Below are 12789 nucleotides of genomic sequence, written 5' to 3'. Positions count from 1 at the left end.
CCTTTAACTCACAGCGCATTTCCCGCCTGCAGCCTTTTCTCCAGTAGCGCCAATCAAAAGCCGCATAATCCTGCGCTTCCGGTCGGCGGCGTGACAGTCTGCGAGCTCGAGCCTCGCTAGCAGCTCAATTATGGTGCGCGTGCGGTCCGCGGTCTCCCGCCTTTACTCCGCGCTGCGCTGCCTGTGAGGGAAATTCAGCCGAGAGCTGCAGAGCCGTGAAGTATGAGCACAGAAGACATGGTCTACCGGCCCGCGGCGCTGAAGTTCACCATCGATAACATCCTCAACAGGGACTTCGACGGAGTTCGCTGTAAACTGCGGCTGGACGCGGAGAGCCGCCGCCCGCCGTGCGGAGAGCGGACACGGCTGACCGCGCAGCCCGTCCCCGGACAAACAGGTAACTCAGCCGCGGGAGGAGCGAGCGCTGCTACGACCACAGGCTTGAAGTTAACTTTTATACTCGGTGGCCACAAAGGTGGGCTCCCTCTCCAAAACAATCTAAAACCGCCCGTTCCACCTTAAATGGTGCAGCGGTTACAGGATAATTGTGTTTAGCAGTTTCTTTTTCACAGTGTCCGTTCCTCCTTAACTGGTACAGCAGTTAGAGGATAAGTGTGTTCACTAGCTTCTTTTTAAATTTATCCGGTCCACCTTAAGTGGCGCAGCACGATTTAAGGTGGAACGGGCGGTTTTAGATTGTTTTGAAATTCGAACAAGAACATAAAGGTGGTGAACATGAAGCAAAGTTCAGCCTCGCGGGTCGTCTCAGGTGGTCCGTGCTGGTAATGACTCGAGTTTATTTTCGCTCCACAGCGTCCAAAGGACTCGGAGCCGGAGCTGAAGCTGAAGCTGAAGCGGACTCTCGGAGCCTCAGCGTGGACGAGGAGGACGAGCCGAGGGAGGGCGACAAGTGTCCGAAAAGCGAGGACGACGACAGCCATGAACTTGACGTTAAAAGCAGCAAGAAGAGCAGACCGCTCACCAAGAAGAAGACGCGCACCATTTTCTCCAAGAGGCAGATCTTCCAGCTGGAGTCCACCTTCGACATCAAGCGCTACCTGAGCAGCGCGGAGCGGGCGTGCCTGGCCAGCTCGCTGCAGCTCACAGAGACGCAGGTGAAGATCTGGTTTCAGAACCGCAGGAATAAACTGAAACGGCAGCTCTCCACGGACTTCGAGGGGCCGTGCTCTGCGGAGCATCTCTCCGAGGTGGCGAAGGTGATGCAGCTGCAGAGTCCGTACAAAGACAGTGTCGGGGGCTCCGTGCTGGGGGGATGCTTGTTACCGATGCCTGTCCCGGTGATGTACCACGGAAGCACGACGCCTTACCTGTACTTTTCAAACGCCAGCAAGTATTTCAGCGTTTTCGATGGAGACGCGTGACTCTCCGGCTGGTCCGGCTCGGAGGCCGGTTATGAAACATTGGGGATCCCAGCTGTGGAAAGTACGTATCCGCTGAAACGAGCCCGTTCAGTGGGTGATTAGCTGCACACAGTCATTTATAACGGCTGTTTCCTATGCAATATGTAAATAAGGGATATCCCAAAAACACCCGCGCTCTTTGTTCTTTTCCTTTTTCTTTTATTTTTTAAGGCTCTTCCACGCATGTGCCACTTTGTCAGCTGTAAACATGAAGCACACACTGTCATGTGTAAAAGTTTGGACACCCTGGTCAGATTAGGTGTTGTTTTATTTTTTTCCAGCTGAAAGTAAGTTGACACATTCTCCGCACTTAAATATGGCATTTTTCTGCACACTTTACAGCACAGTTTCTATTGATTTGTTGAGTTTGAGATTAAAACAAAATTAATTTGATGTTTTATTATTTTTTTATAATATGTTAAACCCAGTGAAAAAGCAGTAATTGTGTGTAAAAATGTGAAGAGGTTTGTTCTCTGTAGAGGATATTTAACTTATTTTCACTTAGAAAATCAACAAAACGTGGGATCTGACCGGGGGGTTTACTTTTGCTATGACTGTGTTTTAAAACATATGAAGCTCTGTTATAATACAATAAAACCCTGTGGTGAAAACTAGTTTAGAGATTGTTTTTCTTATTTTAAACACGAGGAGATCGATTCTTAACCAGTTTTATCCCATTTCATTAAAACAGCAGAAAGATGATACAGGCGTCATGCTGCTGGTTATGTACAGATGAAACAGAGACTGCAGGGCTTTGAGGAGAATGGACAAATGTTTGGTTTCATATATATTTAAGATCAGCATTATGGGCTACTGTTCAGGAAAACTGACAAATTTCAAGACCGTTTAGCTCTAATCTGAAGGATGAACCACACACTGTTGACATAAAACCAAGATCAGTAAACTAAACTAAGGCTGTCTGTTTAACCCTCACGTCTGTATTATAATAACAGAAAACATCTGATGGATAAGTAGGTTAAATGGGTTATTTGTGGCTTTGTGTGTTGCAGACTCGCTGACTGAGACTGTTTACCTGTGTTTTTTTTAAATCATACCGAGGCAGGAAAAGCTGCTGTTTGGGGAAATGTTGCTCAAGGGCTGTACTAGACATGTTCCCCGATCTTTCCGGGTCACTTGTTCCTTTTCTAGCAGAGCTTTTCTCTGCCTCCTCCCTGTCAGAGCAGTTTAAGGGCCTGGCGCAGCTAACCTGTGCATTCAACCACTTAGTCTTTGAGGGAAGCCTGTGTTTGTGTTAGTGATGATCACATCGTTCTCGTGGAGCCGATGGCTAGTCCTGCACTTCCTCTCAGTGTTTAGTGGCTCAAAACTAACAAAACAGGAGCCACTCGGTGCTGCACTTTCCAGTTGCTTTCACTATCTATTATTTATAATTGTTATGTGTATTTAATATTAACAATAATACTAATATTTATAATAATACTACTACTAATAACAGTCATATGACATATCATATATATGACATATAATAATAAAACCCAGTAACGCAGCCTGCCTCTGCTTCTGTTTTCATTTCTGTAACATAATCCTATTTTTTGAACGTTCAACTAGACCAAAACAAGCCTGTTGAGATAAAACTGTACTTAATTGTACTCATGGCAGCTTGAACTCAATTGCAATTTATAGCTTGTTACATTTACTGCAGTGTCAACAAGTAAAAAAGAAAATATATGATTGTAGTGAATCATCAGAGATATTGTATTAATATGTATTTTGTGTCATAGTAATGAGTCTGATAGTAAATGCTAAAATGATACTTTGTTTGAGAGGTTGTATTTTTATGTTATGTATATGTCTTGATCTGTGTTACGCGTAGTATCATTATGGTTATCATATACTCAGTACAGCAAGTGAAGCCTGGAAATTTACAGCCCTCAAAGGGACTGAATATACCGCATCGTCTTTATTTCTCTTTCCACAGATGCTTATTATTGCTGGCATATCAAAACCACATATCTCCATTTTTTCTCTACATCATTTGTAGTGCAACAGCTTTTCTTTACGTTGTGTGAAAATTCCATGATGAATAGACCGATATAAATGGTTCCTAATTACCTCCAGTAATAGAACGTTTTGGCCTTCTCCTGTAAAGGTTTCATGTATGGAGATGTGTGCTTTTATTAGGACAAAATATGCTCAATATTCTAACACAAAATCAAGCAAATATCTTTAGAAGGAAGCTATGAGGCTACACATTACAGCTGGTTCTGCAATAAAATAATTCTAGATTTTAAAAGATTTTAGAGGAAGTTAACACACTTGTTTTCTTACTTCAGTGCTGAAAGTAGCTTTTTCAAAGATGTGTAGTTTGAGCTGATCAGAATTTAGCAACTTTAACTTTTACCCCGTTACATTTTAATATTTCACTTTTCACTCCTTTACATTTCCTCTCATGCATTCAGTCAGATGTCTGTTGGGCTTGTCCATGTGTTACCTGTTATGTGTTATCTGTTTGCGGACCATCCATAGTTCTGATAAAGCTAAATGAACATTAATATGAAGGAACTCAGAGGAGTGACATTTTACTCTTTTGTTTTGCTGTCTTTTATACAGATGAATAGAATCGGGCCTGTGTGCACCCCTTACTGTTGCTTTTGTCAGCGCATTGAACCACATGGTAGTGATGCTCTAATTATGTTTTGCTGGAAATATTTCTATGTCATATATAAGCCCTGGCCCAAGCTTAGTATGAAAATATAATTCATAGACTGTTTGGATATTGTGGATAAAAAGAAGCATTTAGCCAATAACACAAAGTAATTAATCAATGCCTTTTTATCAGTTAGTGCATTTATGAACACTTATGATACATTTATAATGTCATACATATGCTGGAGTACATTAAGTCAGCTTTAAAGTACTTTTTCTGCCACTGGCCTGATTTACTCCTGTTCAGAGCTGTTTACTCTTATGTGTAAATACAGTAGAGGTCGCCCAGCAGGAGAAGAATAACAGTATGATTACACCACTGACACATTCAGCCAGGAGTGCTCATCTGCAGAGACAGACTGTCATCTGCACCCAATCACACTGCAACCTATCAGATGGCAAATTATCTAGCCGAAGGGAAAATCATAACTGTGAAAAACACTGAACATCCAAGACTGTTAAGATAAATGTGCTGTGAGATAAAATATTAGTTTTATAGTCCGTATGTTCATTTTCCTCATTAGCACATTAATGTCCAAATGTGAGATGTTACATTTTCTTTGGTCATTATGAATAAGACCATTTTTCAGACCCATTAAACCATGTTACCAAAAAGTGAATTTTCACTTCCATATTAAATCTAGTTTTTTTTTATTACTGATTTTTTAGTTAAATAGAAAAAAAAATAGATTTATGAATAAAAGTATGGAAGAAAAAAAATCTAATGGCTACTGTTAGATCCACAGTATAAATATACAAGATGTCATTCGTTTAGTCCAGTTGCCATCGTATACAAAAGTTTAGGCACCCCTGGTCAAATTAAATGTTTTTTTTTAAAGCGAAAATAACTTGACATCCTCTACAGGGAACACAATTCTGCACATGTTAATGCACAATTACTGTTTATTAACTGAATGTAACATATTGAGGAAAAAAAATCAACATTGATTGTGGCATGTGCAAAAATGTTGACATATTTTATATGTTTTGTTATTTTTCTAATATGTTAAACTCAACAAATGAGTAGAAATTATGCACTAAATTTAGCAAAAAAAGTGTTTATGGTTTGTCATTGTAAAGAGTGGGTGAACTTATTTACAATGAGATTATCAACAAAACGTGCAGAATGACCGCGTAGTTTTGAAATGAATGAGTTCAAATTCAATGAACATGCTGATCTGCGTGTGTGTGTGTGTGTGTGTGTGTGTGTGTTCTGCAGACTTCCTGGCTCTGCTCTGTGACAGGTCTTGGTGGTTGTATGAGCCACCCTGTGCCTCCCTGCTCTTTACTCTAGAACCTGGAGGTACACATGACCTTCTGGGTTGCCTGCTGTAAAGCCACTCTGCAGTGAGGAGCCTTGTGTTAGGCGAAGGAAAATCCATTAAAGGCTTCACCTGATCAAAGACTCGCAGTGCCAGCATACCATATGCGCTCATTTAGGAATATCGATGACTGGTGAGCCTTATGAGCACTTCCATACAAGATATTGACTTACTGCCAAGCATTTCTGTGCACAACTGAATCTATACACACATGTATCCCTTTTGGGTTTGACAAAGGTACTGTTGCTTTCTTCACATTCAAATAGCGGCTCAACCTGTCAACACATCTCTCAGTTGTGATTGAGACTACCCACTGAGCACATGTTTTCTGTTGGGCCTAAATGTCTTATTTCTCTCAGAACATGAAATCAAATATCTCCACTCTGCAAATAATGCTGCGGTTGCCTGAAACAATGGACTGTTTCTTAACAACTGATGCACATTTATGGGAACTATATCCAAAAGATGTACAGTACTGCAGAAAACATTTAACAGAAAATTGCCCAGAAGCCTCAAGGACTAAATATAATAGTAGATTTTTCTGTAGTGGGTCCACTATTTGCTTTTATTACAGCTTCCATTCTTTTTGGGAGTCTTAGGAGTCGGTTGCATTTTCTGCTTCTCATGATCCAATAACCCTGTTTCAAATTCAGACTCATCAGCCCACAAAAACTGCACATATCAGAAGTCCAGTTTCAGTGTTTTAGATAGTATAGATAGTAAAAAGATATTATATTATATTTAGGTACTTTTCCACACCTGCATAGTTTACTTATAGAAGTTAGTTGCATTTTCTACAAAGGACAGAAACACCTGTAGATTTGTTTCAGATCTGAAGCAAGAGTGGAGATAGAGTTTTCTCCTCTCTGTCAAAGATGAAAGCTTTAAATACTGTTTATCTGATGGTGAAGGTCTGAAGGTGTTGCAAAGCTGTCAGTCCCATTTTCTCTATATATTTCTCTGTTTTCTTTTTTACTTGTTTTGGAACCCCCTGTTTTTCACTTATTTTACTTTCTGTTTCATTGTGTATGTGGATTATGTTCGATCTAATCACACAGAGAGAGATAAGGTGGCCTCTGAATTTCACACAGTGCTATATGTACTTCATTTTATTGGCTGATTTAGCAATAATTATTGGCAATTCTGCCACCGTGTTTAGTTATGAGTCTGATGAGGTACATGGTTAAATGTTCATGATTGAACTTCAATTAGATGTTTACCAATGTCACATCTGTGGACCTCAGATAAGATTTTACACTCTTAAACTCTCAGCTGTAATATTTAAAACAAAAGCCCAAGATATTGTTTTCATATGTCTACTGTATGCTATGCCTACTGCTCAGGTGACTGTGGCACAGTTTCTTCAGTTTCAGCTTGAGCCTCGAGAGAGAGAGGGTTTTTTCACATCGCTTACAGTAGATTACATTAATAAATTAGAAAGCAATGTCAGCTTAAATTTGTTTGTTCCTCACAAATTATGGTGCATCCATTATTCATTCACTAGATGTTTTGTTCATTTAATTTTTTTCACCAAATCGAATAGGTCACAACTTGATGTAGGCCTGCAGCAGTTTAACTAGTAATAAAACATTCTGTTTATACATTTGATACGCTTCTGCTAATGCATTACTCTGAGAAGGAGATGGCAAACAAAAATAAATATCAAGCAAGGCCCCGAGGGATAAACTTAATGACATAATTCATAATTATATGGTTCACAGAGAGAAAAAAGTCCTGCCTTAGAGCTGTGCTTTCATTCTTGGCAAATAATTTTAGAGATACTCATGAAACACAACAAGATCACATTTGACCAATAATGTTTAATTGTCTAAAAATGATACGTTGATATGCCTTCAGGTCATCTTTCTTGTAATGATATGACCTGGAATGAAATAGATGAAGCAATAACTTGCCACACCGCAAAAGTCAGCGATGGCAGTGATTGTCCAAAAGAGAATACATGTAATAAACAACAATCAGACTGAAGGCAGATTTAAAGAGCACTGTTGTCTTCTTTCTTTCTCAGTATCTTTTAAACTTCCAGGTCCAAACTGATACCCAGCAGTGGATCTCCATGTGGACCCTCAGAGAGGTGCCACAGCTTACAGAGTTATTACTTACTGTGTTAATATTCTTTCTAACAATGAACAGGAAGGATCAGTTCCTGTGGTGGTGATCTTCAAATAGACTTCCTTTAGAACATAATCTGGAAAAAAATAGAAGCTTTAACTGTTATAAAAATGAGAGTACAGGCTGCCTTAAGTTTTGAGTTCAAATAATATGTTAATAGGGCATAATGTTCTTGTTCTGTTGACTCCTTAAATAGGCAGCACTCACCAGTGGACTCAAAGGTTTATCAGACACTATAATCTCTATAACCACTATAAGTTCTATAAGAATAGCTCAGCCAGTTTGCGCTGACTTCCCTGTAGTTAATGATTAATAAGCTTTAGTATGTATTAAGCCCGGAATTTTAACTAACTTTGACTAACTTTATAAGGTTAAAACAAAAGTATAGAACGGATGCAATGAGGTTCCTTCAAACTATTTGCAGTACTATGTAAAAGTCAAAGACCATATTTTATTAAGTAGAAGTTAGTCATTTTCAGCATCAGGAAAAAAGCAGAAAACATGTAATTGATATAAATTTTTGTAGTATTTTGTATATTTTGCAGCATTCATTCTTTTCAGGAGGCTTGCTTTCCTTGTTTATTTTTATCTGCAGGGATGTTTTTCTGTACCCCCAAAGTTCAGTCTTAGAAGTTGGTTGCATTTTCTTCTTCTCACAATCCAAATAATCCCAAACGCGCTCAAACATGTGGAGGTATGGACCCTGGAACGGTCAGTCTACTGTTCATCAGCAGCTTTTTTGCTTCATTTGCAAACTTTTTTTGTCTGTTTCTTTTCCCCCGTAAGGGCCTCTTGACCACTACACATACTTTCAGACTTATAGTGTTGTTGTCTTCACACAGTGGAAGGATGGACAGAAACACCTATGGATTTTTTTCAGGTCTGAAGCAAGAGTGGAGCTTGATTCTCTTTTCATTTTCTATCTCGAAAATGAAAGTGCTTCTTATCTGCTGGTGAGTTTTGGTGGTCTACAAGGTCTTGCATTGGGTGGTCTCTGATTTTTGCACAGTACTGTAAGTGGTGCGGACAGTGAAGTCAATTTTGTTTTTGTCATAGACTCAAGATCCTTGGATTAAAGATAAGATTACAAAAGAGTACATGTACATTCCTATGAATTCCTGATAAGATTGAGCTGGAATAGATGCTGTCTCAGCTACATCTTCCACATTTGTCCACTTGTGATGTCCTTGCTAGCAAGCTTGATGGTTAAAGGAAAGAATACAGTAAGTATGGAAAATACTGTAAAAAATACCTTTGAGTAAATCTGAGCATAAATCACATTAATTCCACCAGACTCTAATCTCAATCCTCAAAAGCATCTTCCACAGCTCCACACATGATCCTTAGTTATTCATCTGACAGCTCTATTTTAAGATTTGGCCTTGAAACTTCCATCACCTAGCATGCAGTTTCTACTGATGGCCATTAGTGTCACTATATGATCCAGAAAAGGCAGCATGAAACCATCACTGAGATTTAAAATAGAACTGGCTAAATGGATTAGCCATACATTATCCATACGGTACAATGTCTGCTAGCTCACACTGCATAAAAAGTCTGGAGGCCTACAGCTCGGATCAAAGATTGTTGCCAATATCCTCAAGCTGGAGAACAGTGAAAAATCTGATACTTTCTTAGCAGAAATGGCTGGTTAAACTCTTTTATTTAATTTAAGATACAAGTGAAATTAGATTCAAAACCACAGTCATATTGTCATGCCAAAACAAAATCGACTCAGCATATTCAGGCCTTTATCCGCTTTGGGTAGGGGCAGGGTAAGCATACTGTATTCAGATGGCTGCATATATTTCAGTATAGTAAATGTAGAATCTAAGCTTGTTTAAGTTTTCTTTCCCTTTTAAGATGATGTCATCCTTTCATGACATTTGTGATGTGAGTGTGGTTTTTGAGTGAACAAATACTGGGAACAAAAGAAGAAATGGCAAACACTTAACTCAATTTTATTCAAAACGTTAGAGCTGCAGAACTCAGCATTACAAGTGATGCAATCATATTTTCCAAAGAAAAACTGGATCATTTATTAGACGTTGCTCAGTAGTTTAGCAAGAGCCTTATTGGGAGATCTTGATGGCACACTACTTTACACTATAAACAACATCCCATTCATTACATTCAGAAACTAGAGAAGATCTGTGGTAAGCCTAATCCTCCCAGAAGGATTCAGATGGCTTATTGATGGTTTGTGGAGTGCTCTGAGGGTCTGGCATGAATGAATCCTTTAGACCATTAGAAGCAAATCCAACATCCCAGTAGGTTTATAAATCAAACATTCTACAGTAGGTTACTGTGCACAACTCATAGTCTTTTTATTTCAGTTTAAATGTACAAGATGTTCATTTTTTCAGTGTCTGAGTAAAAGCAGAACATATATATTTAACAGAAAATTACACAGAAGCTGAAATAACTAAATATATGAAATATAAAAGCATTCATTTTGTGCACCCTACTGTCACATCACTTCCATGCTTCCAGTCTCAAAACCAAGCTACAGCTAAGAGTCCTCTTAACTAAAGCTGCTCCAAATGGCACTGCTATCAACTAGGTAGACCACCAAACTGTCACCATTAGATAAACAGTATTTAAAGCTTTCATCTTTAAGAGAGAAAGTCAAGCTCCACTCTTGATTTACTTCCTTCTTATCCACTGTGAGAAGACAACTTCAGGCTATGAGTCTGAAAGGATGAGTAGCTGTCAACAAGCTATTACTAAAAAAAGGAAACAGACAAAAAAGAAAAATGTTACACTAGAACAGCAAAAGAAACTCACATATGGAAACATAATTTCATTCTTCACTATAATAGTTTACATTATCAGTTTATGTTGCCATAGTTACAGAGTAATTTATAGTGGTTACTAAATAGCTAAACTTAATAACTGAATAAAAGACTCAGAGTTTAAGAGGTTATTCCAGGCTTATTACATTATCTCAAGCCTTATTATTCAATAGTTACACGGAAAACAAGGCAAACTGGCCTTGATATCATTAAGTTATAGGAGTGAAAAATGGAGGTCTGGCCCTTCTGGCAGGCTCTGGGCATTTAAGGAATCAAGTCAGCTTCTATTTCTCCAAAAAGAGCTAAACTAAGATCTACACTGACGTGGCTGCTTGTAACGATGGCATATAGCTAATCAAATCTGCACAATTAAAATGAAAAGAAATGACCTTTCGTCCCCTAAGAGCTGTCTGCTGTTCAGATCTATATCATTTCATACATTCAGACCCATCTGTTTTAAATGCCAGCATGGCACTTGGACCACTCATGGAGAAGGAGTGTCAAGCTGACATCTGACCAAAGAGACGTCTCATAAAGCTGGTGACAGCAATCTGCCCAGCACATCAGAGATTTCATGTTTTCAGACCATTGTACATGGCCTGGCAAAAAATATTAGTAGAAAATCAATAACATGAGCTGGAGGAAACTGATATCTGACTAATGGAGGTGGCTTAGTCGTGACAAGGTTGTGGGGTTAAATTCATGTTTGTGTGGCTGGCTGAGGCCAGGGGTCAGTGTGACAGCCTATCTGGCCTTAATGGATGACTATCGACTGGGTTTGATCAGGATGTTCAGGCTATAACGTGTCAGTCTGCAGCCGAGGAGGACTCTATGTGTGTGTGAAGATCTCTGAGCATCCTCTCTGTCCCTCAGATCAATAGATCATCAGCAGCACATTAGTGCAGTCTATTAGTTAGATCTCTTTCATTAGACACTAGTAATGGTAGTCAGCCCATGCACATTCAGAGACCTGCAGGCTCTTCTGAGTAATACAACTGTATTATTCTGTTTGTTTCTGTATTGGTAATTTCTATAAGTGTAATTAATAATAATAATAATAATAATAATAATAGTAATAATAATAATAATTGGTGAGAGTAACTACAATCTTCACAGTCTTCTATCTGTATTTTAATCAGTATTCATATGCAAAGATAATATTCTGCTGACCTAATGTAAGGAAGAGCAGGGCACAACCTAATGTGAGGTAAAATGTATATATATATATATATATATATATATATATATTGATTTGGACAAAGCATGCTACTGGTTACTTTCCTGTATTACTACAGCATCATCATGTGCCAATTCTGAGACCTTTAAGGCAGACATTTCTCAAGATTTGCCTTGTTTTTGTGCCATGAAAGTAGCTTTTTTATCTTGTGTGATTACAAAGATGTGTGTTTAAATCAGAACAAGAACAAGAGCTAATGAAGCTACAGCCCCCAAAAAGCAGGGTTAGTTTTAACACATGATAAAAACTGCTGAGCCTCCTTTGGAGCTCAGAATTATACTGAATTAATTGTGTTTTAATTAACTTAATAGTCTTCTCTGTGACATTTTTACAGGTATGAGCCCACAGAGAGCACCAATGCAGAACACAAACTAATAATGTGTTGGGTTATTTAAATACACTGATATCCAAATTCAGAGGTAAAAGGCTTGAAACCATACCAAAACCAATCCTACATTCAAAATGTGATTTACCAGATCCAGTGCTTTATGTTTTGTTGGTTGTCCTGAGCTTTGGACAGAGATACAGAGATGAACACAGGCAGGAAAGCAGCAGATTAAGATGAACAATAATATTTGTGCCATTTTTGGTTTCATTATTTGGAATTGAGCAGAGATTGTGATCATAAGTAATTCCCTCTTGCACTCCATAACAGAGCTTGTGTAAACTCTGATGTACTTGTATGAGTGATGGGGGAGGTCAAGTTGATATCACAGGTCATGAATATGCAGTATAAGGAAGCCTGTGGTTTGTTGTAGCATCAAAGTGCAACTCCAAATAGGTGTTTGGGGGAGAGTGTAAAAATATTTTTACATCTCAAAGATCATTTGATGCACAAAATGTTACACCAAAACAAAAAAATGCCAATAATCACAGGCCTGCCACTAGTTTGAGTAGTGAAGTGAAAATTCTTCAGCATTTTTTTTGTTTGCACACAAACCTCTTGTTGTTAAATATATAGACTTTGTGAGATTTCTTCTTAAATGCTAAATACAAATATTATACACAATGATACATGACATTTAGTAAAACTGTTCTGCTACCAATGATACAAATGCACATGGGTGCTAAGAGGCTGCCTAAACAGGTATTATTTGGCCTCCTGTATAATGAGAATATATTTTAAATGTTAAATCAATGTTAAATTGTCAATGTTAAATGTCTTAATCAAGGAGAGCAATAAACTGTTTAACAGCTGTGTTGTTTATCCTCCTGTT

General features: G+C 38.5%; 1 protein-coding gene across 2 annotated transcripts; it reads left to right on the top strand.

Moving 5' to 3' along the window:
- Positions 1-95: 95 nt before the first annotated feature.
- LOC108436201 (homeobox protein HMX3-B) lies at positions 96-5353 on the top strand. Of its 2 annotated transcripts, XR_001858504.2 has the most exons (3): positions 96-397; positions 814-1443; positions 5308-5353. XR_001858504.2 is itself a non-coding variant. In XM_017712545.2 (2 exons), the coding sequence occupies exons 1-2, from the start codon at positions 223-225 to the stop codon at positions 1380-1382; spliced, it is 744 nt and encodes a 247-aa protein (XP_017568034.1). In that variant the 5' UTR covers positions 96-222; the 3' UTR covers positions 1383-2035. The 2 variants fall into 2 exon arrangements, 1 of the variants encoding a protein (XP_017568034.1); XM_017712545.2 differs by lacking the exon at positions 5308-5353 and having other exon boundaries at positions 814-2035.
- Positions 5354-12789: the final 7436 nt, after the last annotated feature.

Source organism: Pygocentrus nattereri, chromosome 2 (genome assembly GCF_015220715.1).
Source record: "Pygocentrus nattereri isolate fPygNat1 chromosome 2, fPygNat1.pri, whole genome shotgun sequence".
Lineage (NCBI taxonomy): Eukaryota > Metazoa > Chordata > Actinopteri > Characiformes > Serrasalmidae > Pygocentrus > Pygocentrus nattereri.
The sequence above is the reverse complement of the archived record's forward strand: the minus strand, read 5'-3'. Positions and strand labels throughout refer to the sequence as shown.